The sequence below is a fragment of the Aricia agestis genome, chromosome 7, assembly GCF_905147365.1.
Source record: "Aricia agestis chromosome 7, ilAriAges1.1, whole genome shotgun sequence".
NCBI classification, from domain to species: domain Eukaryota; kingdom Metazoa; phylum Arthropoda; class Insecta; order Lepidoptera; family Lycaenidae; genus Aricia; species Aricia agestis.
In genome coordinates this window covers 17698133-17716197 of record NC_056412.1, presented here as the reverse complement: position 1 = coordinate 17716197, position 18065 = coordinate 17698133, and the positions used below count along the sequence as shown (strand labels likewise).

Here is an 18065-nt window from a genome sequence, read left to right as displayed (position 1 = left end):
ATTACTACAGCTAGCCCGATAATTACCTGTTAGTAACTAATAAGCTTGTAATAACTGGCAAGATCTAAGTTTCATGTGGGCGTTGCCGTCGGATCACAGGCGTATTTAGAAATTTTACATCCCGTGCCAATTCACTTTCGCAATTTATAATTACTTCATGTACTAAAAAGATACCTAACAAAAATTAACCCCTTAAAAATAAATCAAGATTAAGGGCCCCGCGTCAAAGCCCCACCTTGTCCCTTATTGATCAGTAGCTCTACAGCTATAGTATTTTTCGATACTCGATACCGACTAACATAAATTTTTAGTATGGCAAATTTTACAGCGCCTTTAGCGGTTACTTGCGGAACTAAAACCGCCATACTAAATATTTACGGTAGTCGGTATCGAGTTCGAAAAATACTATAGCTTTAAACTCATGGTAGAGCTACTGTATCAAATACTACGGCCTCGCTACACTTCAATCGGTGTATACTGAATCGAAAATTAAAGGTACAATTCCGTGCATCGCGATCGATCACGGTCGCGCGCGGCCTACGACTGTCGTCGGCTGAAAATGTATGGCACCGCTTCCGAGGCCCGCGACAGACGCGCGCGGCCGACGACAGTCGTAGGCCGCGCGCGACCGTGTCTTGAAGTTAATATGTTTTATTTAATTCAAGACACGGTCGCGATGCACGGAATTGTACCTTTAGAGCGCTTTTTCCTGTCATGCGCATTGGTTAAGAGGATACCACAGCGGCTAGAGAAATGAAAAAAAAGTACGTGTAATATCTATAGCTGTCTCCCTTACCTCAAGCCTATACCGCAGAACGCGATAGAGACAACTGCAGAAAATCCAGAAAATCAACGATTCGTTGTCCCCTGATTCCTTCTCCAAAACTTAACCGATTTAAGTACTTTTTTCATTAAAGATTAAAAAAAGGCTTGAGCTGTGTTCCTATGTTTTGCTTTTTTTGTATTATCTATCCAAATCTGTTTTCTGGACGTTTGAACACAGTGGAAAATCTGGCCATTTTTTTGGGTTTTTGAACGTTCACATCTTATTTAATAATTAAATTATGAAAAAAAAGAAAACATAGGGACATTGTATTAGTGGCCGTAGATATTCAGGAAAAAAATTATAACTCTACTAGCATTATCCAGGGAGGAAACAGGGGACAACGTTTGTATGGAAAAAATGGCGGTGTGGAATCCTCTTAATGTCATGTCCGCCATCGGGTAACAACATACTCCTGGCCGCGAGCGTGTCAAAAATTTGGAAGACGTGAGTGGAAGAACACAATAATATGCAAAAAAACGGCATTTTTTCTACTGTTAGTAATTGTGTTCTTCTACACGTGTACATTTATGAAATGTTAGGATACGGACAAGTTGTTCAAGTTCCCGCTATGCCCCCACATTCCCGCTCACCTGGTGTTGCTGTTGGCGCTGGTCTCGGCGACGGGCGGCGCGGGCTTGTGCTCGTCGTCCGACTCCGACATGCTGTAATCCGGCTCGGGGATCGGCGGCGCGGGCGTCGAGTTCTGGAATATTTTGTATGCTGTATACAGGGCGTACAAAAACTAAGTGATTCCTCGTAGAGTTCACTGTAAAAGTAGCGACGAGGAACTCGTACACACCCTAACGTTTTATCACTTAGTTTTGTTACACCCTGTATAGAGAGCTCGTTCGTCGTTTTGTCCAAAGTAAAAATACTACTATCTTCCTTCACAATTGAATTATATTGTGCAGCGTTAGTGTCTGGAAACGTCACATACGCAAATCAAATCATAGACGACGTGATGTATACTGTTTTTTTTATTACGCAGGGGAAACGCTTTATGCGTGCGCGGGTTGGGGATGTGCATCAACTGCGCTGTGCCTATACTGAAGCAGTCCGGGGGTATGAGTGACTAGCCACGAACCTACCCATTAAAACCATGTGTAATTTGCCATCAGCCGTATAACGAAGGGGCGTCCTGGATCTGTTGAACACAGGACCACCCTCAACGACCAGCCGGTCTACCTCATAAGGGATCGGATATTTTTCAGAATCCATCAATGACTTATTTCTCCCTCACCTGTCTCCCAATGCCCTTGTGCACGAGCGGCTGCGCGTACTGCGGCGCAGCGTCGTCGGCGGACCGCGTACGCAGCGGCCGCGCCGGCCCCGCCCACGATCGCGGCGCAACGCGTCCCGTCTCGCTCGCACCCTGGAATATGTGGAGATATAGATGGGATGAAGTTCGTTCGTGAAATAAGTTACGCCATATTTTGTAGGTGAACTTTTTCATATAATTTGATAGATTGATACAGATATAATATGTCAAACTTATTAAACAATGCAAAGCAAAAGCAAAACCCACTTCGTCTTGAGGGTCGAGCGCTTGGAGTCCCGCCACAAAGTTAATTTAAGCTCCTTTGTGGTGAGAGTACCGACGCACCATCTACCGACCTTCGAGAAGGAGGAGTTCTGGCCTGGATTGGAGTCGTCTACAGGAGGTTCCGATTACGGGGTATTGTCCCTACCCCTTATCAATAGTAGGAAAATGGGACAAATTAGGGATGAACCACCTGTGTCCTAGGTATAAACGTTTGCCTCGTTTATAGTACACAGGTCTAGGCGTATGTAAAGTGTTTTGATCTCTAGTTAATCTTAAGGTCTTATCGCTAAAAGCGATTTTGTCCAGACGATGTTTGGGCGGAGTTTACCTTGGTAGGCGGTGCGGGGCGATAGGCGACGGGGGCGAGCGCTCGCGGCGAGGCGTACAGCTTGGCGGGCGCGGCGGGCCGGAACGACGACGCGGGCGCGCCCGGCGGCGGCGGCGGCGCGCACGATGGCGCGGGGCCGCCCGCTCCGTCTGTGATATTTTATTTATTTATTTAATAAAAATGTAATAGTAGTAATTAAACATCAGGGTATAATAAGGTGGACATAATGCTTTATGGATTTATTTTATGAGGGTTCGCGTCAACAACAACATTAAAAATTTTAAGTGTACAGACCGTGCACGTCCTCGCTGGAGCGTGTTCGCGGCGGGCGCGCGGCGAGCTCGGCGGCCAGGTCGGGCGTGCTGTGGAACTCGCGCCGCAGCGACCCGCCCGGGGCCGGGGGCGCCTGCGAAATGTCATATTTATAATATCTTATGCCTTGAGAATCCTTACCAAAAGCCTAACTGCAAGTCACTGCAAGCTCAATGAGCACCTTAACAGAATAGGTGTTAGTAGCTTAACGACTTGCAGATTCTGCGAGGAGGAGGACGAGACACCTATACCTTACCTTACCGTACCATACCTTCTTCTTGACTGTCCTACTACAGAGCAGAAACAGGCACCATGGCCTGCTCTACTACAGAGCAGAAACAGGCACCATGGCCTGCCTTCAGGACAAAAAGAAAAAAAAAAAACGAATGCTTTACGTATTAATTTAAACAAATTGAGAGCAATATTCTGGAATTTGTTCCTGCAGTTTATTGTTTGTTGACACAGAAAGCTGGCGTAGATATGGTGACTTGTATAACATGTGTTTAAAACTGCAGTATGAGTTATGAAATTCATACTTTCGTGAAACCACTGATGTTAGAAAAAGTCAAACAAGTTCGCAAAGCGGCAGTGCTTTCACTGTTGCTTAAACTTATATACCATAAATTATTAAATGGTTCGCAACTTTGTCCGCGTAAGACTTGATTGATAAATCGAGCGAAAACCGTACAATTTTCTTTAATAAAAAACAAACTATCTTTTTTCAGGACTGTAATAACATAACGAGTTTCATTACAATTTCGTCTAGCAGTTGACGCGATAGATAGACAGATTTTATAATATTCGTATGAATTTCAACATCCTTGAAATTGCGACCTGTCTCCCAAAACTTAAATAATTTACGCGATAAACAGACACAGTGTCGCACTTATAATATTAGCACATATTAGTATGAATAATCGCATTGCGTCTCGTCTCGGTTCAAATCTAAAATTATATAAAGCGTCCTACCTTCCCGCGGCAACGTTTCATGTCGGCGACAGAGGCGTACACTCGTCGCGGCTGGCGCGCGGGCGACGCGGCCGGCGACGCCCCGCCCCCCGTGAACGCGGAGCGCGTCATCATAGCGCCGCCACTGAAAAACAGTCATAGTTACAGTTACTTATAATTATTATAATAGAAACGGTAGTCCCAACAGGTGATTGTTCATTAACCCGTAGCCTCATTAAAACGTAAAAATCTTGAGAGGTCTCAAGGGACACCCGGATGGAACGAAGTACCAGTTTATTATTTCTTATGAACAAAAAACCTGAATACAGTAAAAAAAATCTTCGCTACGCCACACTGTTCAATGCCAGAGAGAGAGAAACACGCGCTACCGCGTGTCGTGTCGTGTCAAAAGTGTCGTTACAACTTTTCGTCTTAATTTTCTGTCTAGCTCCCTTTCGAAACGCGCAATAAGGAACTTCGTTCCAAAAGAATGGCAACAGCTACTCACGTGTTGTCAGCGCCCGCCTGTCTCGCGAACAGCTCCTCCAGCTCTGCGGCGGTGACGCGCCCCGACGCCGGCCGCGCACGCACCGACGCCGTGCGCGCCGCCACTGGCGTACTAGCTGGAATTTTAAAGAGTGTGAGTTAACATAATACAGATTAATACAGGTACTATCAGAGAAGTTGATTCCTAGACAGTTGACGGACGTAAGTAATTTGGTCGCGTTACTTCAAACCCATCCGAATGATCACAGCCAACATTGAATTGACATAAGCCGACCAACGGTCCGCCATCTGCCTAGGAATCAACTCTGATAATACAAAGAAAACTGTTAAAAACTTAAAAAAAGAAAAAATAAGGGCCTGCATCGCAATGGTCCGCCTGGTCCAGAGGAATGACCAGTCAATACGTCTGGGACTAGCCAATATGTGCGGGTTTCCTCACGAGGATTTTTCACTGTACGAGCGTCCGTAGTCATGTCTATTGTGGTCCATTTTATGTATCATCGAAGAAATTGATTGAATAGTAGATAGCGAACCAACGTTTGGTCGGGTTATAGCATGTTAGTGTTATCTGTTGACGAGACCTGACAATTCGATCGTATTACCTAGACACGCCATCTACCTATGAATCAATTTCTCTGATGATACCATAAAGTTAATATACCTAGCGGAATAGAGCGACATTCTCGAGCTGCCAAACGAAACCGAAATGGGTTTCATCTGTGTGTAAAAATATGTGTACATATACACTAACACAAGCATGATTGAACATGAATTCTATGAGATTAAATTGACAACGTGCGGCACGCGTGCCGACTGGACGTTAAAAAAAAGAGTGCTGCTGTCATGTATCACACGTCTCTTTCTACCACGCAGAGTTACTGATAGTGACATCTATTTTGCTCAGGCCTTTGTTTCTCTATTCCGCTAGGTATATTAACTTTAAGTTCTAAATATACTGTGAAATATATCGCTTTCCGCGATCTCCTTTGGCTCATTAAAATAGTTTCAGTAATTTAAATAGTAATAGCAAACAAACTCACTGTTACTCCCGGCGTGCAGCTGCACGGACTCCGCTGATGACGACTTGCCGGCGACGCTGAGCGGCTCGCAGTTCTCCTCCTTCTCACCGCCATTCTCTGTTCGATATACGATGTATCATTAGCACTCAAAGATACTATTACTATTTTAGGTACCTACTTAAGTGACTAGTGTACAGTACGGAGAGAAAATAACAAAACAAAAAATAACATTAACATTGACACAGAGAAAAATAAACATATTATTATACTGACACTTGACAGCGCAGTGAGTACGCTAAACTTTTATTTGCAAGTCTTTTTAAAGGTATTTTAAGTCAAAATTATGCGTGGCTCGCTAAAATTACTTAGATCCGCCTTAACTTTGATTCAAAGGCGATGCCTTTGACTCAAATTTTTGATACACAAAGGCATAGCTTCCGCCATATTATTATCAAAAATAATACCTGGGGCCCAAATGGACTTACTAACATAGATTGTCAAAATCATAATGTCAACCATTCTCCGTAGTTGTGTAATTTTTTTTTTTATGAGATAAGGGGGCAAACGAGCAAACGGGTCACCTGATGGAAAGCAACTTCCGTCGCCCATGGACACTCGCAGCATCAGAAGAGCTGCAGGTGCGTTGCCGGCCTTTTAAGAGGGAATAGGGGAAGGTAGGGATGGAAAGGGAACGGAATAAGGGAGGGGAGGGAAGGGAATAGGATAGGGGATTGGGCCTCCGGTAAACTCACTCACTCGGCGAAACACAGCGCAAGCGCTGTTTCACGCCGGTTTTTTGTGAGGACGTGGTATTTTCCCGGTCGAGCCGGCCCATTCGTGCCGAAGCATGGCTCTCCCACGTCTAAAATAAATCGTAATAGTACCATACCTGTTGTGTGATGTGTCGTCTTTCTTTCTGTAAATAATTTGTATGCGCAACAAACAGTTTTTTATTTATTTAAATAAAAATAAATAAAGGTCTGAATACCCACCTAGTCCAGCTACCATGGACTTGGCTCGCGCGCGGCCGACGCTGAGCGTGGTGCGCGGGTCGCGGCGCGGCGGCGCCGGCGCGGGACTTCGTCCTGTAACGTTGATACGGTATTAAAATATCAATTGTTTGTGAACTACATTGTCTGTTATTATTGTTTGTAACAAAATACTTTACATTTTACTAGTATATTGAGTTTTAGAATGTCTTATACAATATATTTTATTCTAGATTTTAGAATGTGTCTGTTTTTTTTTTCTATTTTTTTAATTCACACTTATTGCAGTTGAAGTGCAAGTCTATCAGGGTCAGACGGTCAGCTTACACATAAGTCGGTGCAGCATTTTTACAAAACCTAATAAAAAATATTATGAAAATAAGATAAACTAACCACCGGCGGCTTTTCTCGGCAGCGTGGCGGCGTAGGGGCGGCCGCTCGCCAGCTGGCCCTGCGACTTGCTCGCCGGCACACTGCACTGACCCTCCAGGGCTCCTGAAAACACACATCATTGTAATATTCAGCAGCTAATATTTTTAGAACGTGTTGTTAAGGTGTTAGAGTGAATCTGTTTTCATACGAAGAATACGTGGTTGTGACGTGACGCGTAGCTCTGCTGCAGCGTAATGTCGCGTAGTGCGGTCTCACATTAAAAACTATGTAGTTTTAATACAGCCGACGCGTCTTCGCCTGCGGACGTCGCCGCGTGTGATACTGACCGGCGTTGAGCGACACGACGGTCATGGAGACGAGCGCGCCGGAGCTGCGGATCAGCTCCACCACGTGCTCGTGCGACGCCGCCGACACGTCCTCGCCGTTGATCTGTAGACAATGTCACACATTAGTCAAAATGGCCTATGATGGCACCAACGCGCTTTTCCTGTCGTGCTTGTAATCACCTTCGCGCGTATTTGGTATGCAGGGTATAACACGCAGGGCAGAAAAATGACTCTGAATGTGCCCGTTAAATTTACAATAACTTGCTAGGGTATTGCTAGCAAACTAACCGCCAACAAGAAGTCGCCTTTCCTCAGTCCGGCCCGATCGGCGACTCCGCCGGCGTCGACGTCGTCTAAATACTGGAGCGCGGGGCACCGCTCCGAGGGGCGGAGCTCCATGAGGGGCGACGCTGCCTTCGCCCCTCGCAGCACGAAGCCGAAGCCCCGGCGCGCGCGGTGTAACACCACTGTGCGCCGCCCGTCGCACGGCGACTCTGTTACCTCGTTGCTGTCGTACCTGAAATCATGGAATAGTTAGGTTAGAAGTAATCTTTAGCAAACTAGTATTATAGTATCAAAAATATCTAGACTATCATTTAATTAAAAAAGTATAAAAGCGAGGGCACCGAGGTGACCTTCAAAAATATATTATGGTAAAATTGGCACTTTCAGTTCGTTCTACAGAAAATCTTATCGGCATTCCTAGTATTTTCAAACAGAAATCTAAGGTTCCAATCCAATCCAATAAACAGGAACGCCAAATATTGGGTCCTACTCTAAATACTGACTGAGAATACTCACGTCTTTTTAATTCTCGGCGCGGTGGCGGAGTAGGTTTTGCTGAGCGCCATCTCGCGGCGGCCCGCCACGCGCGTCTGCCCACCCGGCACCATCTGGAGTTGGTCAGTCAATCAATCAATAATTTAATCAATCAGGTTAATCCTAGTTAATCGTTAATAAAAGCTTGGATAAGGTCATGGAATGCACTCGGTTTCTTTTGCAATCTATCCAAAGCATTTGACTGTGTCGAACATGCTACTCTAATAGTCAGAAAATTATACCACTATGGTATAAGAGACAAGGCTCTAAAGCCGTTAAATTTTACCAAACAGAATGCAGAGAGTAGAAGTTAATTCTGAAAGGTCTAATAAGAGTAAAATTGTACAGCTAGGCGTACCACAAGGATCTATTTTCGATCCCTTTCTTTTATTATCTTCATAAATGACATAATTTATTAAGTTTTAGATAAGTACGACATAGTACTTTTAGCTGCTGACACTTTACTTAGTGTGAAGAGTTAAATGTGAAGTAACGTCAAAATAACGACAAGATGCTCTCTCAAAAATAGTACAGTGGTTTAATAATTATGGAGCGTTTAGGAATGCGCGGTTTCTGTTGGGATAACACGCGAGCTGAATCCGCGCGCGCAGAACACGCTCTTATAATTTACTATTAAATTCTAACAAAACATAATAATAAATAAATAAAATATCTTTTTATTCAAAATGGGTATCATGATACACTTTTTGAAAGTCGAACGAAGAAACTACGTTGTCTACCACCGGTTCGGGAACTACCCCGCCGAGAAGAACCGGCGTAAGAAACGAAATGTTTTGCCTAATGTTAGGCAAGTACAAACTAATTTACTATTAAATAAATAAATAAAAATACACCACTATATTCCTAGGTATATTAGACAGTAACTTACAGTGGGGTCAGCATATTGCAAATCTGGCTGTACCGTAACTTTTTTGTGTTTTTATATTGTAGTGTGACATTATTACTATAATTACCTGATGTTGTTGGTTCTGCCGCATCCGCACCTCGTGCACGCAGCGCGCGGGGAACAGCCCCGCCGCGCCCGTCCCCCGCACCACGCCCTCTAGCAACCCGTCGTCAGTCGCAGACGACACTGGAACACGTAACATTGTGCTGTCACACAAACGGCACTGAGCAACTTTGGGGAGTGTGTCTCTTGTATATTATCACTGGGAAAGTAGTCAATGAATGTTTTCGGTAATTCATTTGCCACCAGATGTAGCTATGTAGCCGTAAGGTATTTCGTGTCAAATACACAATTATGACAGCTGTATAATGACATATTATGGCAGCGATTTGACACGATAGACCCTAAGCAGAGTAGACAGCCCTAAGGCTACATAGCGGCACCTGCTGTGAGTACTTAGCTTTATAAGGGACACATACACACCCAGTGGCGTATCCGGGGCCCATGGCAAATTGATCGGGCCCTATCAGTAAAAATTGACACGTTAATAATATAACAATGAATAAAAAAATTCTGATCTCACGGCCTCAAGGCCGGGGTCGGGGGCCCTTGGCATTTTGCCAGCCCTGCCACCCTATAGTTACGCCACTGTACAGTGTACACACCGTAAAGTATTATCACTTCTTTACGTTCCACGTTCTTCTTTAGCCTATAGTCTGGTAGCGGAGCACGTCTGTTTGACACGGACCAGATTTTTAAAAGAAAATTCTTAAGACAGTTTTAAAATTGAAAAACTACGAAGCCACCAGGCGTCATTTTTGTACACTTGGTTGGTTACCTGACTACACAAGAGACCAGCCTACCTAGCATACGACAACGAGATATCTCACTCTACATGTTTTCTCGATGTTTGATGGTTTGTCTCTTCATCTCTATTCACTCTAGCATGACAAACATTTTTTCTCGCGTAGATCTATCATCGAAATAACACATTTTGTCAAGATAATGTCAAAATTTAATTATCTCGAGAGTGAGATATCTCGTTGGCGTATGCTAGGTAGGCAGGTCGGTGGGCCAATTGCTCATTGCAAATATAGCCAGGTTTAACAAAATTGTGAATATTTATACGTCTATTGGTTATTACTTATTAGTAAACGACGTTGTTAAGATGAAATGACATGAGTATTAGTTGTTACATTACAAAATGGCTGTGCTCAACCTACAAGCCAGCAATTAAATAAACCGTAAATTTAATTATTTTGGCTCTGAAATACTGTTCTATAATAATAATTTTGTCAGTCAGGTCAGTTCACAGTCCACACTGAGAGGCTACGTGGTGTATTTCAATTAAACTTTATTTATTAGAACAGATTAAAATATTATTTTTTTCATTGCAAGAACTATGCGACGCTGCGCAGCTTGATATTATGGTTTGCTTCTCTTAGGGTCAGTAATTCCAATAGGAAAGTAGGCAAAAGTGCAGCTTTGTATCGCTATCTAAAACCGCAGTGCCGCGTCTCAGTGTTTCTAAGTTCAAATAACCATAACATTACTTGTGAATGTCCAAACTTACCTTCAATGATGTCTCCCTGGCAGAGGCGGATATGGTTGTGGGCGGTGGGCTCGTAGGGCTGCAGGCAGACCACCGTCGCCCCCATCGAGGACGCCTCCGTGCTGCACGTGCTCGTGCCCACGCCCGATGACTCTGGACAACCCGCCCCGTATCACACTTGCCCCACATACACCATCCGGTGGCACGCTCGCTCCAATTAGGGATTATCCGGTTGACACCGGAATATATTTTGCCTCCATATATATTTTGCCTCAAGTAGTCTATAATAATTTCAGGTAGCGGATTACCCAAAGTCACAATTTCCCCATTAAAAAAGTGACTACTCGCCCCAAGTAGAGGACCATCGGGTGTCACCCTTCTTATGATGTGCCCTGGCCCCTGACTAGGACACAATAGCACCCTATAGAGGCAACCCTGTTGAGGCAAGTGTGACATTGGATGGGGACTCCTTTCAATGTCACACTTGCTCCAACTAGTAAATCAAACTAGTCCTCAATAGATAAAACTCATAGAAGACACTGTTTGCCTCGATGAGAGCCCGAAAGTCCCCATTAGTGGCATTATGCCCCTACTTAAAGGTTGCACAATGCATAGCTTGCAACGTTACCGTTGTAAGAATAAACTAAGGTTGCCTAGCGTTCAGTGCAAGTGGAAGAAAGAGTTGTCCACCGTAACTCAGTGTGTTGCTAAGGTACGGTAGATAGTGCGTCCGCTAGTGCAGGTCGAGTACGAAGGAAGTAGGGTTGCCTACCGCATCTCATAACATTATCGCTCGCAACATTCAAAACCGTGAAACGCGGCGACGACATTTTATCTACACCAAATTGTGTAAGTTCCGTGTCACGGTTTTGACTATCACAAGATGCGGAAGACAGCCCTAGGTGCGAGTCGATGACAGGCGAACAGACATGCGATGGTGATGGTTGTGTACCTGTGATGATGCTGGCGTCGTCCTGGCTGTCGATGGACGAGGAGGCGGAGGAGAAGGGGCGGTCGAAGGGGCGGTCGCAGCCCCGCAGCAGCGCGTCCAGCTCGGCGGGGATGCGCGTAGAGGACGCGAGAGACCCCCTGTCCCCCGCGCAGCCCCAGGCGCCCCACGCGCCCGACCGCCGCCGCGGATTGTAGCGCGGTGGACCACGAAACGGCACTTATTCAAAATAACACCAAATAATCGTAAAACAATATAAATCATACGTAAGTAAAATAAAGATGTTTGTTATCGTTTATGGCACTTATGGACTTTGTAGAGGCACTTTCGATGTTCCCGTTTCGGCTTCTTGACTACCCGTGAGAGTAACAAGCCGAAACGTCGGGAATAAGAAAAGTGCAGCGTGACTCCGTCAGTGGTGGGATAAAAGTAAAATAAACGTAAATAAATATGAATAACATAAATAAATATTAATACATAAATACCTGTAGCCGTCGGATTTACAACCATCACCATTATGATAAGCAATGGAATAGAAACATCTAGATGTTTTGAGAACATGCTCCTAACTTCTAACGATACGGCCCCGAGCACACAGGTCGCTTCGACGCTGTATTTGCGACGCTAGTATGCCCGAGGCCTTATTATAAAATATAACATGTTCGAAACATGCGGAAGCTACAGTTTTTGTAAGGTTTCAGTAGAACATGAAGAACAGTTGTCCGTATATAGATAACACTAAGCAAAGCTAACGTAACAACAATAAATTTATCTAATTTTGAGACGATTGAATACCTAATACCCCAATTTACCTGGTCGTTTTGTATGCATATTATTACATAAATACATATAGTCTAGATTATTATGTAAAATACATAAAATACAATACACATAATAATAAATATCATGCTTTTATACGAGATCTAAACTCACCGACTTCTTCGGATTTGTAACTCTTTATAACTTCAGCTAATTCTAAGTTTCCAGCTATTACTGCCACCTGAAAATGCATTAAATAATTTGTTAAAAAACAAAACAAATTGACGACACCTGATTTATCTATTTATAGTTTTTATTAGATCTTAGTTATAGTTTTTATTAGATCTTCCGTTTCCTCGTATGAAAGTGAGGTCAACCACTCTAGAATTTTTTTCTTGCACTTTCGGTTTGTAAGATAGTGTATGTTTAAAATTCTATTAGCCGTATTGTACAATTTTGAGCTGATATAAGGATAATGCCGACTCGCAATCGTTGTTTTTCTAGAGAGGATAGGACAAACTAGATCAGATCGACGCTTTCTAGAATTAGCAGATGGATTAAAGGGGATTTCAGTATGTTTTCTCATAATAGTTTTAAATATAAACAATTGCCTAACCGAGGGCACTTGGCACAAATCATATAGTTCTTTAGTTGGAAATCTGTACGGTTTATTAGCTAGAGTTTTAAGTACAGCCCGATTGGCCCTTTCTAATCGTAATATTAGAGATTTTGGAGCTCCACCCCATGAGGTAATGCAGTAAGAAGAGACTGATTGAACCAAGGCGTAGTAAATTATCCTTAGTTTCTTGAAATCCAGAATCAGTCTAAGCGATTTAAAGACATATACTAGTTTTCTAATTCTAGAACATACAGAATCGATCTGATACTTCCAAGAAAGGGTATGATCAAGAATAACACCAAGGTACTTAATTGTTGGAACCCTTTCTAATGGAGTGCAGGTACATGATACATTTTCATTACAATCAGATGAGCCATGAGCAAGAATTAAGAATGAAGACGGTGGAAGTGATGTCGTCTTGGCGGCGAACGTAATGTATTTGCTTTTAGACAAATTTAGGGTAAGAAGGTTTTCATTTAGCCATCTTATGACGGATTTAAGGGCAAATTCAGCCGACTGCCGTACTTCATCCCACGTAAGGCCGTATATGATGAGTGCCGTGTCGTCAGCATATGCGATTATTTTACAGTTTGGAATATACATGTTGCAAAGCTCGTTTATATAGATTTTAAAGAGAGTTGGGCCGAGAACGCTGCCTTGGGGGACGCCAAATATGATTTGTTGATAATCACTAGTTTGACCCTCAATAATAACACTCTGCAATCTTTCGGTTAAGTAAGTTTTGAAAAGATTTAGGACAGTACCTCGAATACCAGCGTGTTCCAGTTTTTTAAGAAGAATGGGTATAGAAACAGTGTCAAAAGCTTTAGATAAATCTAGAAATATTACTGCGGTCTTCATTTTATTTTCAAAATTGTCAATAACAGTGTTTGTTAGCTCCAAAACAGCATCCTCCGTAGAAATCCCCCTCCTAAATCCAAACTGATTTTTTGATATAAATTTATTACGGTTCAGGAAATTAATGAGTCTGTTATTGAGAATTTTTTCTAGTATCTTAGATAATGAACTCAGAACAGATATTGGCCTGTAATTGTTGACACTGTTTCTATCACCATTCTTGAAAATTGGATGCACAAGGGCTTTTTTAAATACTCCTGGGAAGGTGCCGGAGGAAATGAATAAATTGAAGAGATGCGTTAAAATTGGAGTCAAAACATGTTTAGCAGATTTAAGAACTTTGGTAGGAATACCGTCCCAACCTATAGCGCAATTATTTCTTAGCTTCGAAATTATAGAGTCAATTTCTTTATTATCTACGCTGACTACAGCCATTGAGTCAGAGGAACAATTAGAGTTTTGAAATAAGGTTCTGTGGACATTTGATCCAGACTGGATACAAGCAAATTCATTATTTCGTTTTAAAATGGCTGTGGCAAGGTTATTTCCAATATTAGCAAAGAAAGTATTAACATCGTTTACAGATTTTTTCGGGTTATTGTAGTATATTAAACAATTAGCATTAGATTTATTTATATTTATTCCACTATTTATCTTAATAAAGTTCCAGGCAGCCTTGGGATTATTTTTAATTTTTTCAAATTCTTTACGCTGGTAATTTAGTTTAGTCTTTTTTAAAAGTTTATTACAAAATTTTCGGTAGCGATGTACCATCGAAGAAATTAATTCATAGACAGTTGACGGATCTACGTCATTTGGTTGGATATATATCAACCATAAAGTTAATATACCTAGCGGAATAGAGCAACAAAGGCCTGAGCAAGAGAGATGTCACTATTAGTAACACTGCGTGGTAAAAAGAGACGTGTGATACATGACAGCAGTACTCTTTTTTGACGTCCAGTCGGCACGTGCCGCACGATGACAATTTTATCTCATAGAATTCATGTTCAATCATGCTTGTGTAAGTGCATACGTACACATATTTTTACACACAGATGAAACAAATTTCGTTTTCGTTTGACAGCTGGAGATTGTTGCTCTATTCCGCTAGGTATATTAACATAAGATATCAACTCAATATCAGTTGCGATCTGTCAGCTAGGTCTGACATAACGCGACCAAATTAGGCAGGTCCGCAATCTGCCTATGAATCAACTTCTCTGATAGTACCTACACACACTCAGTGTATACGTAGTACGTACTTATACAGGTCTACTATCATACACATCATCATTAACCGTCTTTGCAACGCCGTAGTCTGGTACAAACACACTCCTCACTAGAGGAACTGCAGCTTAGTGTTGGTCCATACCTGGTAAGGAGTCTGATTGGCGAAATTGAGCGACTCTTTATCACATCCTCTGAACAGCAGCTGGCGAGCGCAGGAGTCCTGCGCGTTGACAGCGCACACGTGGAGAGGTGTGTTTCCTGACGCGTTACGGCTGTTCATGTCAGCCCCGTAGAAGAGAAGGTGGTCCAGATGTTGGACGAGGCCGTTGCGACATGCCTGGAAACGTTGAGCAGCATGGTTAGTCGAGCCACTACAAACATCAGCTCCTTTGCTGAGTAGATCGAAGGCTAAAGAGAGTTCATGATAGTTGTTGACATCCTACAATGCGTTGAATGAAGATATAAGCGTTCTTAAACTCGGTTGAATGACGCTATTAAATATTAATCATAGAGAATCAGACGTTACTTTGCGGAAATCCATACTTTATAAATTTGTATGTTGATATTTGTAGCAATATTCCGCGAAATAATGTAGTGCTTTAGCTTTTAGCTTCGTAGAGTCAACATCCTGAGGATGCTCCGGTGTTAGGGCGGAACGCGCGTCGAGGTTTTCAACTTGCATGGTGGTGAGAGGCCTTCCACGAATTTGCTACGGTGGTGTTTGCAGGTTTTTGCATACGAGTGTACGCATAGGCAGTGTGGGAGAGGAGGGAGGTGCTGTACGCATGCCTATGTGTACCACTCGCTCATTTACTTACAGGTTGAGGTTTATTTCGCGGAATATTGCTAAAAATATCAAAATACTTACTAAATTTTAGGCTATTAATCATTCTCCTATATCCGCGAAGGAGTTCTTGTTCAAGGTAATATATATTAATATAAATACTTCATTTTAAAATCTCTTAGATCTATATCGGCAGAAACCCGAGTATAATGTAGATTGTAGACGCACATTCTGATTATTTATTCCAAGGGCGTAACGACCGAATCTTATGTTTTTGACAGCCTAACCCAGCCATTAAGCCTTTTTATTTCTCTTTACAAAAAAATAATAATCGCTTAGATTCACGTACCCTCGTTCAAATATTATCTTTACAGCCGTAGTCAACCATGTACGCATAATTTAAACTTTGAAAAAGGTACTTCATTACATCGTTTTTGATAAACATAGCTATAATATCAGATTATAATTATATTATTATTATCATCTCAATATTATATACAGGCCGATGTAAATTATTTTTAGCAGAACACTTGTTTAATGGTATGTAAGGTTTGGTCAATAAATACACTTAGAAATCATCAGTTTACCTGGTGCACCTCCTGCCATCCTTGCAAATCTGTCGCTCCGATAGTCGCGTGATCATGAAGCAGGGTTTCGCACAGTAACGGATCAGTTTTATTGGTAACAGACAAGTAGAGTGGGGTCAGACCCTTCCCGTCCTTGTAGTTCGGTGACGCGCCCAGCTCCAGAAGAGTTTTGACGGCTTCCAAAGAGTTCTTCTCGACGGCTCTATGCATTGCTGTGCTTCCATCTTTAGTTCTATAGTCCAGCAGCGCCCCACCGTTCACGAGGGATATCAATACTTTCGATGGTGACTTTAGACCGGCGGCGATCGTTAGTGGTGTTTCTGGAAAATGAAATGGTTCATAACATTAACTAGACCGATATGGTACCATCATCATCAAATCCTCAAATTTCTCATAAAATTTATATAATTTAACCTCACCAAGTTTTTAGGAGACACATTGTGTGTTAAAATCTAAATAGCCACCTATTATTTTATTTAACATAAAAAGAAAAAATAACAAGCAATGACTTGCTACATTTACATTGACAAGAACATCTCGAAGCTTCTGATCCAATTGGTTATGCATGGCGGGCGTTTTCACATAACGTTTCATCGGCAACGGTGATTATAATTGTATCGAGGCTAGGAAATCATTTCTCGGCAAATTCTTATGTATAACCGCGTATTGAGTGCAATCAGTGGAAAAAACAATATTCTCATGGCGTCCCCCAAGGTACTATTCTTAGACCGATTTTATTTTGTCTATATCCAATAGTATACTTGTTTATGATTCGTAGAGCATTAATCATTATGCACGTTAATTATTCCATAACTTTGGGCATGAATAATGAATATTTATCGCGGATTTAACGCTTCGATTGATACACAATAATTGACGTGGCATATTCGGAGAATAGCGAACAATACTATTGGGTATTAAGATCATATTGCCTCGTACACGGTAATGAAACAATAGAAGATAAATCGGCACATAATAGCCGCTACTGAATGTATAACATCTTGTTCGAAATGAATGAGAAGGTACAGGTTATTAGAGCGTTTGCAAGTCGTGACTGAGAATGGAGATTGCGAACGTACGTAGATGTGGTTTTTGCTTGAGCCTTTTGTGCTCGATGTTGTGCTCAAATGTACATCTACGGAGTTATTACTTTCCAATGAGTTTCGACCTATTTACGTATTTACTTTGCTGTAGAAAAGATTATTTCGTCGGGAATATTATGCTTGGTAAAATAACATATTTGAAGATGTAGCATAACTTTTGTTTGTTTATAGATTGAGAAATTTAACTTTTAACTGGAGGCCAACAAGATTTCTTCACATTTATAATTTTTACAAAATGTATGGAATTTTGCATTTTTTGCAAAATGACATACATTTTGAATCGGAGATTCCAAAAAATTTTGGCTAACCCCCTATAGTTGCAAAACAATATTATACTAACCGCCGGTGTCCTGGCAGTGGAAGTTGGGGTCGAGTCCCTTGGCGCAGGACTTGGTGATCTTGTCGGTCTGTCCGTGCGTGACGTGCTCGATGAAGCGGCGCAGGTTGGCGCGCGAGTGCAGCGCCTTCAGGGTCTTCTCGTCCAGCTTCAGCATCTTGTACACGCGTCGCTTGTACTTCAGCTGGGGATGAAATAAATGATAATAAAATAAAAATATTTCATTTCTGAATAAAACAGCATATAATTTCAGAACGTCCTACGTGAATACCTACCTACCTACCGGGCTAGTGACCTAGTAACTGGTTAGGGAACATACCCGGCGAAATGAACTGAGGTTAGAAAAACGAATGATAATTTATAGATC

At 42.2% G+C, this 18065-nt stretch overlaps 1 protein-coding gene across 6 annotated transcripts in view; it reads right to left on the bottom strand.

The window, feature by feature from the left end:
- The window catches only part of LOC121729126 (SH3 and multiple ankyrin repeat domains protein 3), a 212994-nt gene that overhangs the window by 2964 nt on the left and 191965 nt on the right, over window positions 1–18065 (bottom strand). For 4 of the 6 annotated variants that reach the window (XM_042117520.1, XM_042117519.1, XM_042117521.1 and 1 more), the window contains 19 exons: window positions 17702–17882; window positions 16259–16578; window positions 15030–15224; window positions 12352–12418; window positions 11422–11637; window positions 10491–10622; window positions 8985–9103; window positions 7993–8084; window positions 7480–7708; window positions 7192–7294; window positions 6866–6967; window positions 6476–6568; window positions 5505–5600; window positions 4466–4580; window positions 3979–4102; window positions 2992–3103; window positions 2698–2846; window positions 2067–2198; window positions 1417–1529 (listed from right to left, as the gene is read on the bottom strand). In XM_042117520.1, coding sequence (XP_041973454.1) covers window positions 1417–1529; window positions 2067–2198; window positions 2698–2846; window positions 2992–3103; window positions 3979–4102; window positions 4466–4580; window positions 5505–5600; window positions 6476–6568; window positions 6866–6967; window positions 7192–7294; window positions 7480–7708; window positions 7993–8084; window positions 8985–9103; window positions 10491–10622; window positions 11422–11637; window positions 12352–12418; window positions 15030–15224; window positions 16259–16578; window positions 17702–17882 — 2690 coding nt within the window. The remainder of the gene's footprint in view (window positions 1–1416; window positions 1530–2066; window positions 2199–2697; window positions 2847–2991; window positions 3104–3978; window positions 4103–4465; window positions 4581–5504; window positions 5601–6475; window positions 6569–6865; window positions 6968–7191; window positions 7295–7479; window positions 7709–7992; window positions 8085–8984; window positions 9104–10490; window positions 10623–11421; window positions 11638–12351; window positions 12419–15029; window positions 15225–16258; window positions 16579–17701; window positions 17883–18065) is intronic. The other 2 variants (XM_042117522.1, XM_042117523.1) reach the window with 2 other exon arrangements.